This window comes from Hippoglossus hippoglossus, chromosome 10 (assembly GCF_009819705.1).
Source record: "Hippoglossus hippoglossus isolate fHipHip1 chromosome 10, fHipHip1.pri, whole genome shotgun sequence".
Classification (NCBI taxonomy): domain Eukaryota; kingdom Metazoa; phylum Chordata; class Actinopteri; order Pleuronectiformes; family Pleuronectidae; genus Hippoglossus; species Hippoglossus hippoglossus.
Genome location: NC_047160.1, coordinates 15554080 through 15571497, shown reverse-complemented (window position 1 = coordinate 15571497; position 17418 = coordinate 15554080). Strand labels below are relative to the sequence as shown.

General features: G+C 41.7%; 3 protein-coding genes across 26 annotated transcripts in view; all 3 read left to right on the top strand.

Annotated features, from left to right (window-relative positions):
• Window positions 1-17418, top strand: part of LOC117768880 (protocadherin gamma-A11-like) — a 253231-nt gene that overhangs the window by 86450 nt on the left and 149363 nt on the right. For 2 of the 24 annotated variants that reach the window (XM_034597361.1, XM_034597341.1), the window contains exon 1: window positions 1267-3683. The exons of the other annotated variants lie outside the window; for them this stretch is intronic. In XM_034597361.1, coding sequence (XP_034453252.1) covers window positions 1305-3683 — 2379 coding nt within the window. In that variant the 5' untranslated portion in view covers window positions 1267-1304. Of the gene's footprint in view, window positions 1-1266; window positions 3684-17418 lie in introns of those variants that run through there. 24 annotated transcript variants of the gene reach the window in all.
• Window positions 5742-9434, top strand: LOC117768889 (protocadherin gamma-A2). Its single transcript, XM_034597373.1, has one exon. It carries the CDS (start codon window positions 5959-5961, stop codon window positions 8425-8427), a length of 2469 nt encoding a protein of 822 aa, XP_034453264.1. The 5' UTR covers window positions 5742-5958; the 3' UTR covers window positions 8428-9434.
• Window positions 14661-17241, top strand: LOC117768896 (protocadherin gamma-A3-like). Its single transcript, XM_034597381.1, has one exon. The coding sequence runs from the start codon at window positions 14788-14790 to the stop codon at window positions 17239-17241; it is 2454 nt and encodes an 817-aa protein (XP_034453272.1). The 5' UTR covers window positions 14661-14787.

Here is a 17418-nt window from a genome sequence, read left to right as displayed (position 1 = left end):
TCGCTTTTGATGTCAATCATCAGGAGGGAATCTCCCTATTTTTGCTCAACATATGTTGGTCGGTGTTTTTCTTATGTGTCCTGCGTGTAGAACTTCTGCTGTTTGTTTATCTCAATGGTTAATATGACTGAGTGCTGATCCTATAATTACTACTCTCTCTCTCTCTCTCTCTCTCTCTCTCTCTCTCTCTCTCTCTCTCTCTCTCTCCTCTGTCTCCTTTCTCCTCTGTCTCCTTTCTCCTCTGTCTCCTTTCTCCCTCCCTCTCTGTGCCTGCAACATAAATTCATATACATTTTTACCCTGGTCTAACACTTAAGCCTATTGAAGTATGTTTTATTGATATACCGACTGACTGAAAACCTATATATAGACATGATGAATGACATAACTATGTAGTGTTTCATATTTAAATCCAGTCCCTTATTAATCAGTATTTTGTTCCTGATGGTTTGGTTTGTATTAGTGAATGGTGTGACCACAGTTTGTGCAAAATAAAGATGATACAAATTTGCAGAGAAAAAAAAAAGTTTGTCAGTCTGGATTGTGGTGTCTGTCACATGGATAGGTCTGCAGTGACTGTGCTTGGTCAACAACGCGATTTGATTGTTGGACTTTTATTCATTGTCATGTAAATCGTGTGTATTTTATCCATTGTGTTTTCATTGTGAAGTGCCGGACTTGGTCTTAAACTGAGACCAATAACACATTTTCTTCTTACGCTGTGATCTTGCTGAATATGAGTCACCTTGCTCATTAAAACACACTCACGGTTTCAAACAGGTGATCTTAGGTCCTGCTGAAAGAATGAGGGATTTGCCCTTTTAGGTATCTCAGATATTTAGTTGTTTCTGGTGTGCAGTGATTTTCGTAACAGCTGTTTTTCCTGAGTTTATTTTCATGGAATTGACTGGGTGTCTGCCTGTTACCATTATTTATGTTGATTACCTGCATGCAGCTATGTTTTGGTTGACAGTGTAAAGGAATGAAGTCATGACTGAACATAAACTGGATCCTAACAGTAACAAAACATTACACATATATAGTGAGAACTTTAAAACAGTATTTACCAGCAAGCTAAACTCATATTAAGGCGTTGCTTTTGTTTCTGTCAGTGTTTTTTTAAAAGTCTAACTCACGGTGGCGCTGTACACCAGGCTTAAGAGAATTGCATTCCTCTAGCCATTGGTGTGGACACTCATTCTTGTGCTCTCCATACGCACTGTCACCCGCAGTTGTTCGTGTTAGGAGGTTGGCTGTCTTTGTTCGCTTCAATCTTAAACTCAGTAATTTATGTTAGGTTTATAATGGATTCGAAGATGATCTGGTTTCAGCTGCGCTTCGTCTGTTTCCTCCTTCTTTTTTCGCACCTCGCATACGGAGACATGAGCTATTCTTTCCCTGAGGAGATGAAGCGAGGATCGGTTATTGGGAATATAGCGAAGGACCTCGGGCTGCAAACGGGTGCGCTGTCTATCAGAAGAGCCCGCATTGACACCGACGGGACTGACGAACGTTATTGTGACATCAACCTGAACAACGGAGACCTGGTTGTTGCCGACAGGATTGACCGAGAGGGGCTTTGTGGCGAAAAGGCTTCGTGCATCCTAAAACACGAGCTTGTGCTGGAGAATCCACTCGAGCTCCACCGGATTAGTCTCCACATTCAGGATATTAATGATAACTCACCGCAGTTTAACGAAGAAATTATCAATATAGAAATACGAGAGTCGGCTGACAGGGGAGCTCGTTTTGTGATAGAGGAGGCGCACGATGCGGATGTAGGACAGAATTCAGTTCAACAATACAGCTTGAAGAAGAATGATAATTTCATTTTGGCTGCTAGTGGAAACACACTCGAGCTTGTTCTTGATAAGGAGCTTGATCGTGAAAAACAAGGGGACATTAATCTGCTCCTTACAGCTCTTGATGGTGGCTCTCCTCAGAGATCAGGTACCGTAGTCATACACGTCACTGTGCTGGATGCTAATGATAACGCCCCAGTGTTTAGCCAGGCCGTTTATAAAGCCAGTCTGCCTGAAAACTCTCCTCTAGATACTGTGGTGGTCACAGTGAGCGCGACTGATGCAGATGAGGGAGTGAATGGAGATGTGACTTATGACTTTGGACACGTTACTGAAGATGTGAAGAAGATATTTAGTATTGACCGTAAATTGGGTGATATTAGAGTAATCGGTGCTGTTGACTATGAAAGTACAACTTCATTTGAAATACGCGTTAAAGCGAAAGATGGGTTAGGTCTTTCATCTTATGCTAAGGTGATAATATCTGTCACTGATGTGAATGATAACGCCCCTGTCGTTAATTTGAAATCACTGACCAACCCCATACCAGAAGACACCCCACGTGGTACAGAGGTGGGCATCATTAATGTGCAGGACAGAGACTCTGAGAATAACAGACAGGTTCGCTGCTCCATTCAGCAAAATGTTCCTTTTAAGTTAGTTCCTTCTATTAAAAACTATTATTCTCTAGTGACCACAGGACAACTGGACCGTGAACTAGTGTCAGATTACAACATTACAATCATTGCCACTGACGAGGGCTCTCCACCTCTGTCCTCCTCTAAAACTGTTCAGTTATCTGTAGCTGACATCAACGACAACCCACCTGTGTTTGAGGAACAGTCCTACAGCGCATATATGACTGAAAATAACAAACCTGGCTCCACATTATGTTCCGTTACTGCTCGAGACCCCGACTGGAGACAAAACGGCACAGTGGTTTATTCTCTGTTACCTGGCGAGGTGAATGGTGCCCAGGTGTCCTCCTATCTATCAGTTAACGGAGACACGGGGGTGATCCACGCTGTGAGGTCGTTTGATTATGAACAGTTCAGGAGCTTTAAAGTCCACGTGATGGCCAGAGACAACGGTTCTCCTCCGCTCAGCAGCAACGTGACCGTCAGCGTCTTCATATCGGATGTAAACGACAACTCTCCTCAGATACTGTACCCCGCCCCGGAGGGCAACTCCTTCATGACCGAGCTGGTCCCCAAAGCTGCACACGGAGGCTCTCTGGTGTCCAAAGTGATCGCGGTGGACGCGGACTCCGGACAGAACGCCTGGCTGTCCTATCATATAGTTAAATCCACTGATCTGGGACTTTTCACTGTTGGTGTCCACAGCGGAGAGATCAGGACACAGCGGGACATTTCTGAGTCTGACAGCATGAAACAGAACCTTATTGTGGCGGTGAAAGATAACGGACAGCCCTCTCTGTCTGCCACCTGTTCCATGTATTTACTTATTTCTGATAACTTGGCTGAGGTGCCAGAGCTGAAGGACATTTCTTATGATGAGAAGAATTCAAAACTGACCTCTTACCTGATCATCGCGCTGGTCTCTGTCTCCACCTTTTTCCTGACCTTCATCATCATCATCCTGGGTGTGAGGTTTTGTCGCAGGAGAAAGCCCAGAATGTTGTTTGACGGAGCTGTCGCCATCCCCAGCGCTTATCTCCCTCCTAATTACGCAGATGTTGATGGCACAGGAACTTTACGCAGCACTTACAATTATGACGCCTACCTGACAACAGGTTCCAGAACCAGTGACTTTAAGTTCGTGACATCTTACAATGACAACACACTGCCTGCTGACCAGACTCTGAGGAAAAGTCCTTCTGATTTTGCTGATGCGTTTGGGGACTTAAATTGTTCTCCTGAGGTAGGAACATGATTCATATCATGTGTCCATGATGTGTTAAACTTAAAACGTTCTCAGTATTCTCTCTCACTCTGTCTCCCTGTCTCTCTCTCTCACTCTGTCTACCCGTCTCTCTCTCTCTCTCTCTCTCTCTCTCACTCACTCACTCACTCACTCACTCACTCACTCACACACACACACACACACACACACACACACACACACACACACAATCTGACGTGTGCTGCTCTCTTCCTCTGTCCTTGGTGCTGAAACACAGATTTTCCATTTAGTTTTTTTGACAGAGCCGTATCCCACTTTTCTGCAGTGGGTAATGTTTCACTAGTGTAGTTTTTTCTTTTTAATATACCCGAACTATATTTGCGGACTTTTTACTTAATTTGACTATATTTGAAGTAATTCTGATATGTGTTTTGCCCTTTGAAATAAATAATAAATTATTTGGCAGACACGTTTTTGGCTTGATGTTTACTAACTGTCCACAGAAACAGTTACATTATTGTTTGTACAGCTACACAATAATTCCAGTACTTTTTTTGTCACTCAACATTTTTGGGGATTTTCAATGATAACAGTAACATTCTTAAATGCAGGGTTGGTGATAAGGATATTGGTTCTGGTGTAGAGGTCATGAGACATATACATAGAAGTGGGTACTTCAGTTCATAACAGAGGGAGGGAGAGTACTGTATTCAGTCACTGGTGCTGAAAAGATCTTATTCAACAAAAGGAGATTACAATTACTTACTCATTAATAGAAACTCTGAACTGGACACAAAATGCTGTAAAATGTATTTTCAGAGCTCTTCCACATTTAAGTCATCTTTTTCTAATTCTCTGGTCCTTAATTTGAGTTCATTTAGAAACCTGTGATTTTTTTCATATTTAACATTCATTTTCAAGCTCTCATATCTATCTTGTATATTTATCACACACCAGAAATATTATAATGTAAGATGCAATTCATCATTGACCTGGAGCTTTTCAGTTTGCATTCACTGCTTCATAGTATTGCACGTTTAATATGCTACTCTTCATTCAGAGCTTGTTTGTGCATGTGCAGTGTTGATTGAAGAATATACTGTCAAGTGAATACGGAGATATCATGAACATGCTATTGCACAATATGTGTTTGACTATTATATACACTGCTGTAAGGCAATGGCCTGTGGGAAAACAAAACATTGTGTTGTGTTAGTTGTTTGTGTGTGGAGTGCCCTGTAGCACATCAAGCAGGGAGAAAAAATTGACTCAAGTAATGTGTTGTGAGTGAGAAGTCAACCCTGTCATTCTTCACTTTGAAGGTGTACAATTCCTGGAAGTTATGTGATTCACTGCAGATTTAACCATGTGTTTAAGACTGTGACTCTCAGACCAGACTCTGAGGAGAGTCAGTCATTTCTCTAGAGCTGGATCAACTGTGAATCTTTCTCAGCAACACAGGAAGTAGCGTCATACTTGTATGAAGTATAATGTTGCAGGCCCTCTGCTGGTGGGAGGTGGTTTTCACAGCCATGCAGCATTTAGTGCTCTTCCTCAGTATGGTTAGCCTGGAGAGTGTGTAACATCCACAGTTGCAGTTTGACCATATTATCCGCAATGCAATGCAAATTCATATATTACACTAGATGTAGAGCATTATAATGAATTCATTGTCAGGGAAATGTTAAATGAAACATAATAAAAATGTAATCAAACAATAAGCACAAAGCATTCATGGGAAACTTCTGTAAAGAACGGCATTGCATTATTCAGGTGTTGCTTTTACTGTGTCCATTCTGCATCAATGTTATTAAGCTTTTATTGTAATATTAAGTTAGCACAGCCTGATTTGTTCTGGTCTTGCCTTGGTTGCATGTGGTGCAAAAATGACAAATATAATGCACACGTATCTCATTGCTGTATACTGTCCACCGTTGTAATTATCCTCTCAGTCTCTTGGTGACGCTCTTTTATAATATCTGACTCATGGATGCTGTGGATGGCGTGTCTCACCTTATCTGTGTCAGTGGAACTGGAGTATTGGGCTGGAGCCGCGGGCTGTGTGTGCTTGCGTGGGTGTGTGTTGGAGAGGGAGGATTGTGTGTGCGAGTGAGCGAGAGAGAGAGAGAGAAGAGAGACGGAGAGAGAGCAGTGGTGAAATGGGAATAGAGAGAGGGATCCAAGCCGACAGCTTTCTTAATAGAGCATGATTAACTCAGTTGAGAAGCAGGGACTCGGTGTGTTACAGCAACATTTTCAGCTCCATATTCGGATGTAAACGTGTAGGATTTCTATGATGTCGGCGGTACATTTGTTTCTGAAGGCATGTTTAATAATGGACCAACCAGAAAACTTCAAACGATGGCTGCGTTTTTTATTCTTTAGCCTCCTTTTTGGTGTTTCGTTTGGAGAAGTCCGTTATGTCCTTCCAGAGGAGATGCAGCGGGGCTCTGTTATCGGGAATGTTGCGCGGGATCTGGGGCTGAAAGTGACGGAGCTTGGCGCTCGTCGCGCCCGGGTTGTTGCTGAAGGAACCGGCCAGCTGTGTGAACTGGACACTGCGTCAGGCAATCTTTTGATCAGCCAGCGGATAGACCGAGAGGAGCTCTGCGCGCAAGCAGCTGTCTGCATCCTACAGTATCAGCTCTTACTGGAGGCTCCCCTCCAAGCACACAGCTTAGTTCTGGACATTGCTGATATAAATGACAACAGCCCGGTTTTTGCTGCTGGAGACATACATCTGGATTTAGTCGAATCCACAGTTCTAGGGAGGCGCTTTCCATTGGAGAGCGCGCATGACCCCGATCTGGGTACCAACTCAATACGTGAATATAAACTGAGCCCGAACGATCATTTTGCACTGGAAATGAGCACGCAAATCAACGGCAATGCCTATCCGGAACTTGTTCTTAAAAAGCCCCTGGACAGGGAGGCAAAGGCTGAACATGTACTGAAAATCAATGGAATTGACGGGGGTAATCCAGTCAGATCAGGAACCGCCTCTATACACGTCCGTGTTTTGGATGCCAATGACAATGTCCCAGTTTTTAGCCAACGAGTTTACAAAGCGTCTGTGCCAGAAAACTCTGCCGTAGGGACTGTCATATTGACACTGAATGCCACGGACTTGGATGAAGGTGTTTATGGGGAGATAACGTACTCTTTCAGTCACCTTTCAGACAAGCTCGCAGGAGTTCTTGATATGAATCCCCTGACTGGAGAAGTACGGGTAGTTGGTCTTATTGACTATGAGGAGGCTAGTACGCACGAGTTAGATGTTCAGGCTAAAGATGGCGGTGGTCAGGCCTCTCACTGTAAACTTATAATTGATGTCATTGACGTAAATGACAATGAGCCCGTGATAGAAATAAAGTCAGCATCTGCCAACATAGGTGAAGACTCTAAACCAGGTACCATGGTTGCTCTGATTAATATCTATGACATGGACACTGGAAGCAGTGGGCAAGTCACATGTACGATCCCAGACAATGTCCCATTTAAATTTGTTTCAGAGGTAAAAAACTATTACATGTTAGTGACTGACGGGAAACTAGACAGAGAGCTTCAGCCAGGGTATAACATCTCAATCACTGCCACTGATGCAGGCTCCCCCTCACTCTCCAGTGTAAAAGTTCTAACAATCGTGGTTAATGATATAAATGATAACCCCCCGACTTTTATGCAGAGCGAGTACAATGCCAACATTTTGGAAAACCAACCAATTGGAACGTTTGTCATGAAAGTGAAAGCAGAGGACACTGACGATGGACCTAATGCTAAAGTGCTGTTCCAAATTTCAAGGGACACAAACTCAGAAGTGTTCTCTTTTCTCACCATCAACTCAGACACGGGGGAGCTCTTCACATCTCGTCTCTTCGATTATGAACAGTCAGTTCACTTCCAAATCAAGGTGATAGCTCGAGATGGAGGCGACCCCCCACTCTCCGCTACCTGCACGATACACGTTTTCATTAAGGACCAAAATGACAATACACCTGCGGTCCTATATCCTGTCCAGTCCAGCGGGTTCATCGCTGAAGATATGGTGCCAATAGAAGCACCCAGAGGGTACCTGGTTACTAAAGTGGTAGCTGTGGACGCAGACTCTGGCCACAACGCCTGGCTTTCTTACAAAATAATCACAGCAACGAGGCCTAACCTGTTTATGGTGGGGCTGCACACAGGTGAAATCAGAACAGCGCGACCATTCATGGAGGAGGATGAACAGAAACAGACTGTTGTCGTTTTGGTAACGGATAACGGGCCAGAATCTCTCTCCGCCACTGCTACAGTCAGCATAGTAATCGGTGATGGCCTGCCGGTTTTAAATGAACTTTTTGAGTTTGTTGATGAATCACAGGACAGCGATAAGCTAACGCTCTATTTGATCATCGCTCTGTCAACCGTTTCTTTCCTTTTCCTCCTTTTAATCACCGGGGTGTTTTATTTTAAACTGTGCCGGCAAAGTTACGTTTACCGTTCAACAACCGCCAGTCTCCCCGTCTTCCCCACGACCTACTGCCCCCCTAGTTTTACAGACTTCAGTCATTGTGGGACCCTGCTAAATGATGATCGCTATGATTCCTTCTTGACCACTGGCTCGTGGAGAGGGGACTTCCGTTTTGGCGCAAACACAGACACTGACACACTGAAGAAAAGAAGCGCAGCCTATCAGAAAAGCACCCTGAGGCGCATTAGTGCAGACAGAGCTAGTCTGAAGGTGAGGGCAGGTGTACCTCATCCTTGCTACGTGGTCAAGTGAGAATCGACCATAACATAAATAGTACATATACAGTATGGTCAAATAATCCAAGCCCCTTCTGACTGTCCAATTAATTATAATTCCATTATTTTTTATCAAGGTTGAATAGAATTTGTAGTAAAATCCATACTGTTATGTTCACTTTTCTACAAGTATTTGGATGAAAATGATGTAAGTGCATCACAATGTTTTGTAATGGTCTTAGAGATTTTGTATATGACCTTATTCCTATTTCCCTGAAATCTGACCTTAAGCTTAAATGGTGATCTTAACCTTTTATCTTCTGGAATATTTTTTGAAAACAGTATAAACTATGCCATTTGATTGAATAAAGCAATTATGCTGTTCAAATTAAAGACAGTTTCTTGTGTAACTTCAGTCAGGTTTGTTTTGTTTGCCTGCCTAATTATATTATTGTACTCTGTCATTAGTTTGAACTCTTTTACTCTCTTTTCTCGATTGATGGGTTGCCATGCTTATTTTTCTCTGATTTGTTATCTGCTAATATGAATTGTTGCCACACCTTAACAAACTAAACAGATGGTTATAGGGTATTAATGAAAAACATAAGCATGAGTTTCTCTCTGATAAAATCTCATAATATATAAATATTAAATATGTCCGTTAAGAAGATTAATATAACCAATCACCTAATGTTGATGTGTCTTATATTTTGCATTTACAATGCATGATAGTCCTCTGACTATATTTACCCATATGTCTTCTGAGAGTGATACAGTTGATATAATATATAGTCCGAGCTGTTGTTTTGCTTTCGTCTGTGGTAAACTTGTCTTTGCCTCGTTTTTGAGTTTTGTGTAAAACAATCTCTTTTCAGCTGGAATACACTCAATTCAGTTTTTGAAATTGCTTTTATGTTTTCAGAAAATAACACATGATTTGTTGTGACAGACATTAAAAGCAAAACATTTGCGCTACACGACTTGAAAAATGTTTGAATAGACTGTATATTTCTGATGAAAAATAAACATTAAGAGATGATTGTGTTACACTTCTCCATGAGCTGCATGACCTGCTGCACAGAAGTTGTGAAGGACATAAGTGAAGCTCAGTAACAGAAACTTAAACACATGGATATGATAACAACAGCACATGGTAATGCAAATTCACCCCCAAAAAAATTGTCAGCTACACAGTCAATAAAAAAGAAGACCTCTACTTTAAGATAACTGGTTTCAATTTTTTTAATGTGAATAATTAAAATATGGTAGAGAGTCTCTACACACAATAAGCTTTAAGTAATTACTTGCAACATGCCCTCCTTCTTGTTAGAGCAGCAAGAATTTGCAACATGTTGGTGAATAAAACCAAAATTAACCTTCTGTAGATAATTGTATTTAGTTAATGCAAAACAACACTTCTAGATATTTGCTAAATACTTTATTTTTAACCATAATTTTGCAGCTAATTTGAGATTTCAGCTTTGATAATCATATATATTTGTCCACTGACATATAATAAGATGTGTTTAACCAGGGGAGCTGATTATGAATGGATTGTTTATTTAAATTGTTGTTGCCCTTGTGACGTGAGTGCTGCCCTAAAAACTAGCAAATGTAAAGAATAAAAGAATAACAATGGTATTGGTCTTTGTTTCTCTCTCAAAGAATCATTGACAACATAACAATTTATTTCTCAGTAGGTTGTCATTGTGCAAACATGGACCAAGTGTCCTTCTCAGTTTATTGTTCAGTAAAAAAAAAAGAATTTGAAAGCAATCTAGCAGTTCAGAAATCAAAAAAACATCAACACTATACTTAAGTAGCTAATCAAATAATTAAAGTTACAACTTACAACAGATAAGTGTTGCTTATTTTTCTTTCATTTTTAAACCCATGTTTTTTTTTTAGATCAGGTGTCAACTAGACTCTACTAGGGCACAAGATTTAGACATACAATAGTAAACATGCAGTGTAACATTTTAATTACAAAAATATACAACCATAAAAAAGAAAAACATGAAAGTGCACAGTACATGAGCTGCACTCAGATCAGTGGTTAGAGTCTAATTCGACAGTCAAATGGTTGTTTGTGTGCGTGTAGTGTGTGTGTGTGTGTGTGTGTGTGTGTGTGTGTGTGTGTGTGTGTGTGTGTGTGTGTGTGTGTGTGTGTGTGTGTGTGTGTGTGTGTGTGTGTGTGTTTGTGTGTGTGCCTGCTACTGACAGTGTCATGCCAGTGAAGCAGATAAGTTTTGTCAGCAAAATAACTCCCATGTGAATTCATGTGTGTTCATCTTGGTGTTATAGCTGTGGGCCAATTTGTGCTCCTACTTTCAGCTGGGGAAGGAGAAGGAAAAAAAAAACAACCAGTGCTTTTTTTAGACATTATCTGGGTCATGAGAACACTGTTTGAAGCAATGTATTTGACAACATTGGAGCGTGATAGAAAAGTATGTCAACAAAATGCCAATTAACACAAGCATCACTGAGTCTCTAGTGTTTTTAAATACTGTGGGAAGTCTTTTTTTTATTTACACACACATGTTGTGTAGAGGATGAAATGTTGGAAAACCTCTGACACATAGGAGCATCCATCTTTTAATGACACCCTTTAAGCTGTGTTTCCATGTGTATTTGTTTATAACATATTTTCACTTGTTCCTATCAGTCTATGCCATGTCGTCACCCAACGATATGATCCATGCATATGAATGATCTGATTGGGTTTTATTAGGATTCATACTAATTGTTATCTCTTTTCTCCTTGTTTCTTTCCACATTGCTCTTCTTGAATGAACCGTCTACTTTGATCGAACAGGTAAGACAGTTTTCTTTTCCCATTCATTTTAAATGTCAAATTGTACACTATTTCTTTATACTGTGTTATGTTGCTGCTACAGCCTCATCAACACAAAACTCAATTCCCACGGTCAATATGAAACACAGTTGACGCAAACTTAGGTTTAGTCCATTTTCCATCTCCATTCTTTATCTCTTTATCTCTATTTCACCACATGGAAACCTTGTTGAAACCAGCTAACATATGTTAGGAGTGTTTATAAGACACATTTCTTATTCCTGCAAGACTGAACGTTCTTGTAACACAGGCAGCTGCATTGGTGTGTGCTGTGTGATTCGACCCCTGCAGGCTTTAAATTACATAAATATTAATAAATGTGGCTGCTGCTCTGCAGTGACTCCCTGAATAATGCACAATCATGATGTGCGGAATGTTTTGTTCTGTGAGTGCGAGTGCTGTCAGGCACAGAAAGAGTGTGTGTGCATGAGAGAACATGATGAAATGCAAAATCCTGACCTATAAAATTGTTATTCCTACTCATGCAGACATCATGTTTCAGGAACATACAGAAGAAATATACTGCTGTAAAATGTTGATCCGTTCTTGCTTGTGGGTGAGCATTGCAGTAGTTTCATAATGGATGATAATTCCACTGCTCAAATGTAGGTCACTGGATTTATCAGTTAGACTGGTTAATGAGAGAAGAGATTATCTATCTATCTATCTATCTATCTATCTATCTATCTATCTATCTATCTATATGCCTGTCTGTCCTCTTTTATTGCTGTAAAAAAAATATCAGATCACTTACTTACATTTAAGACTATATGGAGCTGTTGCTCTAAAAGAAGATGTGAGGGTTAGATGTGTTTGCTCTCGGCCTCTGCCCAAACCAATGCAGTGTCCCCATACTTACACACTTTTTTGTAATTCATATTTATAGTTCAGTGTATTATCAGAAAACTTTAATTCTACATCATCAATTGTATAAATTCCCATTCTAAATATAATGTTGCAGTTGTTTCTGCGGTTAGTGGGCAAATCCGTTACGATGAGAAAAGGATTGTTTGTCGGAGACGTTGCAAAAGACCTGGGCTTGGATGTAAAAAGGTCGGTTTCTGGTCGAGCTCGACTTGTTATCGATGACGACAGCCAGTATGAGGTGCTGAACAAAGGGCATATTATTGTCAGTGAACGAATTGACAGAGAAAAATTATGCACCAAGAAATCCCCGTGTAGCTTTAGTCTGGAAATTGTCCTGGAAGAGCCACTTGAGTTGTTTTCCATTACCATCGAAATACAAGATATAAATGATCATGCTCCTGCGTTTCCCAAAAAGGAAATCAATTTGGAAATTAGTGAATCTACGCCCCACAGGGACATTATTCTTGCTCGATAGCGCAGCTGATCCTGACGTAGGAATAAACTCACTGCAAAGTTACTCTTTGAAAGCAAATGAGCATTTTGTTCTCAAACAACACACTTGATCAGATGGGAGTAAATACGCTGAAATGATGCTTCAGACTGGTTTGGACCGAGAGGAGAAAAGCGAGCATACGCTCATTTTAACGGCTGTGGATGGCGGGGAGCCGCAGAGGTCTGGGACAGTGAGGATGCACTGGACGCAAACGACAATGCACCCGTTTTTACGCAGTCTGTGTACAAAGCGTCTGTGATTGAAAATGTCGGTCGAGGCACAGTCATTGCCAGAGTCAGTGCCGTAGATGTGGACCAAGGTTAAAATGGTAACGTAACCTATTTTTTCAATCACTTGGAGGAGGATTCCTCTTGTCCTTTCGAAATAAACTCATACACGGGAGAGGTTAAACTTCAGCCACCAGAGAGCCACCAGTCTGGACTGGCTCTCTGGTGGCTGAACTGGTGCGTCGTTCAGCAGATGTGGGCTATCTGGTCACTAAAGTGGTGGCTGTTGATGTGGACTCTGGACAGAATGCCTGGCTCTCCTATAAACTGCAGAAAGCCACAGACAGGGCGCTGTTTGAAGTGGGCTCACAGAATGGAGAAATAAGAACTATCCGCCAAGTCACTGATAAAGATGCTGTGAAACAAAGACTGAGTGTTATAGTGGAGGACAACGGGCAGCCCTCTCATTCAGCTACAGTCGTTGTTAACGTGGCGGTGGCGGACAGCTTCCTGGAAGTGCTGTCGGAGTTCACTGACTTTACGCACGACAAGGAGTACAACGACAACCTGACTTTTTACTTAGTGTTGGCTCTGGCTGTAGTTTCCTTCCTCTTCATCACGTGTGTAGTGGTTATTATCTCAGTGAAAATCTACAGATTGAGACAGTCTCGCGTCCTGTATCACTCAAATGTCCCTGTCATTCCATATTATCCACCACGTTACTCAGACACTTTGGGGACAGGGACTCTCCAACACGTGTACAATTACGAGGTGTGCAGGACGACTGACTCCAGAAAGAGTGACACGAAATATATGCAGCCAATGAGTCAAGATCTGTTGAGTGTGGATGGCGCTGGAAATGAAACTTTGCATAATGGAGAGCAGTCGTCAGCAGTATCTCGCATGTCTACTCTGGTAAGTCTGTCCTTTCGGATTTAATTGAAATCAAATTGACTCCAACATCTGTGAACATAATGCTATTTATGTTTATGGTTACCGGTTGTGGGCACATTAGAAAGTAAGCACAGAGCGCAGCATGTTTAAATGAATGGTGATCGGGTCTCCGGCTATTGCTCTGTCCATGGTGCTGAAGGTGGGTTTTGCGCTGAGATATTGCCCGTTCTAAATACTACTACTACTACTGCTACTACGTCTGGTACTACTACAAGTAATAATAATAATACATATAATAACATGTTATAGGGTAGTAAATAATAATTAATTGTTGCTAAATATTCCTTGCAAATTAGTATTATATTGCAGTACTTTGTTCATAGTGGTTTAGTGTTTTTTCCATTCCTGAAGATACTCATTACTTTCCTTATGTTCTTTTATAAGGACAAAATCACATTTTAATGACATCACACAAATTTAGGATGATTAAATGCAACTCCTATGATATAAACAACAAATCAAAATTTTACTGATTACGAATTTGCACCCGCTTATTCCTCTCTTTTTTTGTTTCTTTTCTATTAGATTTTTTTTTTTTAAAGATTGAGGCTCATTTATACAACTGTAAATAGATGTTTCATAGTCAGAAATACTTGATCGTTCCCCTGGGGGAAATCTTATTGGCTGTACAAAATTTACATTACATTACTTACAGAATTAGAATTTGCAATCATACACGTGTGTTTATTTCCAAGTTTGTCGTTGCTGTCGAGAATATCATAAAAAAACTCATGATATAATGTCTGGTTATACAATTTTCATGTATTATCCTCTAAGTGACGCTGTTGTCTGGTAAATCAATTCAACCTTTGATTGTGGGGCAGTGTCGTCGCCTCCCCTGTCACTGCGTTTTTAGAGGAGGAGATGATCTGCGTCTCATACGAGCTGGGGTTCTTAGACGTTTGATTTCAACTTCAAACGCTACTAGAAATCAGTCTGTAATATTTGCGATTTTCTCTTTGAGTTGAAATCTGCTTTGTTTTGCTCAGACGTCCTTTTCACATGGCATTTATAGAACATCATCGAGACGGAGGACTAAAATGGCGATTGTTTGGGAGATCGCGAGGGGTAGTGTATGTATTTATGTTGCAGCTTATTTTTCTTCTTCAAACGGAGGGACAGATCCGGTATTCGATCCCAGAGGAGATGAAGAAAGGGTCTCTTGTTGGTAACATCGCACAAGACCTGGGTTTGGATTTAAAAAGGCTGCGTTCTGGTCGGGCCCGCATCGTGACCGGAGAGAGCATTCAGTACACCGAGCTGAAGACAGACAAAGGGACCTTGGTCGTGAATGAGCGAATAGACCGAGAGCAGCTTTGTGGTGACGTGACACCGTGTAGCTTTACCTTTGAGATTTTACTGGAAAGCCCCATGGAGCTGCACCCTGTGACCATAGAGGTACTGGACGTAAACGACAACGCTCCCACATTTCAAAACAGCCATCAGGAATTTGAAATAAGCGAATCAGCCGCACTCGGCTCCCGTTTTGTTTTGGAGAGTGCGGACGATGCTGACGTTGGGCCAAACGGTCTGCAGAACTACATTTTAACCCCCAACGACAATTTTGCGTTGAAACAGAATGTTAATCCGGATGGCAGTAAATATGCTGAAATTGTGCTTCAGAAATCATTAGACCGAGAAGAACAGCCACGCCTGTCTCTAAAGTTGTTGGCAGTGGACGGAGGAAATCCACAGAGATCCGGTACAGTAAATATAGGTATCAATGTCTTGGATATTAATGATAATGCGCCTGTCTTTAATCAATCGATATATAAGGGAACTGTGATCGAAAACGCACCGAAGGGTACTCCTATTGTTACCGTGAATGCAAGCGACGCAGATAGCGGTTCAAACGGCCGAGTAACATATTTTTTCTCAAAGTCAAAAGCAGGAATAGCTGATTTGTTTGACATAGATGAGGCTACAGGGAGAATTTATGTGGCGAAGGAAATCGATTTTGAAAAAGACAAAAAATTTGAGTTCAGAGTGGAAGCTAAAGATCAAGGAGGACTAACAGATTCAAGTAAAGTTGAAATTGAGGTTATAGATGTAAATGATAACGCTCCGGTCATTAACGTTATGTCATTCACCAGCTCTGTTTCGGAAGACTCGCCTGCTGGTACCACCATCGGCATAATTAATGTTAAAGATGTTGATTCGGCTGAAAACGGTCAAATAAGGTGCACGATCGAAGGCAGTGTTCCTTTTAAAATTAAATCCAACGTGAGAAATTATTATGCATTGTTAACTGATGCCCCATTAGATCGTGAACACCTGTCAGAGTGGAACATCACTGTCATTGCGTCGGACGCAGGATCGCCTCCCCTCTCAACTAAAAGAACGTTTTATTTAAAGGTCTCGGATGTCAACGACAATGCCCCCGTATTTCCGAGAGGCCTTTACAGTGCTTTCATAACAGAGAATAACTCCCCAGGCGTTTCTGTACTAAGTGTTAATGCTAAAGACCCCGATGAAAACCAGAACGCCCGTGTTTCTTATATTTTGGAAGACTGTGAGATTGGTGGATCACCAGTATCTCAATATGTTTCCGTTAATGCTGAAACCGGAGTCATTTGTGCAGATCGTTCATATGATTACGAGCAAATCAAAGAACTGATGTTCGTCATCAAAGCTCAGGATGGAGGCTCTCCTCCATTCAGTAGTAACGTGACTGTGAAAATACTGATCCAGGACCAGAACGACAACCCCCCTCAGGTTCTGTACCCAGTCCAGACTGGTGGCTCTCTGGTGGCTGAACTGGTGCCTCGTTCAGCAGATGTGGGCTATCTCGTCACTAAAGTGGTGGCTGTTGATGTGGACTCTGGACAGAATGCCTGGCTCTCCTATAAACTGCAGAAAGCCACAGACAGGGCGCTGTTTGAAGTGGGCTCACAGAATGGAGAAATAAGAACTATCCGCCAAGTCACTGATAAAGACGCAGTGAAACAAAGACTGACTGTGATAGTGGAGGACAACGGGCAGCCCTCTCGTTCAGCTACAGTCGTTGTTAACGTGGCGGTGGCGGACAGCCTCCCGGAAGTGCTGTCGGAGTTCACTGACTTTACGCACGACAAGGAGTACAACGACAACCTGACTTTTTACTTAGTGTTGGCTCTGGCTGTAGTTTCCTTCCTCTTCATCACGTGTGTAGTGGTTATTATCTCAGTGAAAATATACAGATGGAGACAGTCTCGCGTCCTCTTTCACTCCAACCTCCCTGTGATTCCATATTATCCACCACGTTACTCAGACACTTTGGGGACAGGGACTCTCCAACACGTGTACAATTACGAGGTGTGCAGGACGACTGACTCCAGAAAGAGTGACTGTAAGTTCGGAGGAGCTGGTAGTCAGAACGTGCTGATAATGGACCCCAGTTCTACAGGGACGATGCAGCGGATACAGAGTGAAAAGAGCATCCTGGATGAACCAGACTCTCCTCTAGAGGTGAGTTAAATAATTGTGCTCGCCGCTTCTCTTTCTCTGTCTAGTTTTTAGACATATATCAAGTCATTGCATTGTACACTGTTACTTTCAGCACCATGGACAGCACGACACTGTTCATTACCCGATAGAAATGCTGATCATCTGAAAATCTTTATAGATTGAGCATCGGGAAGGAAATGCTCCTCA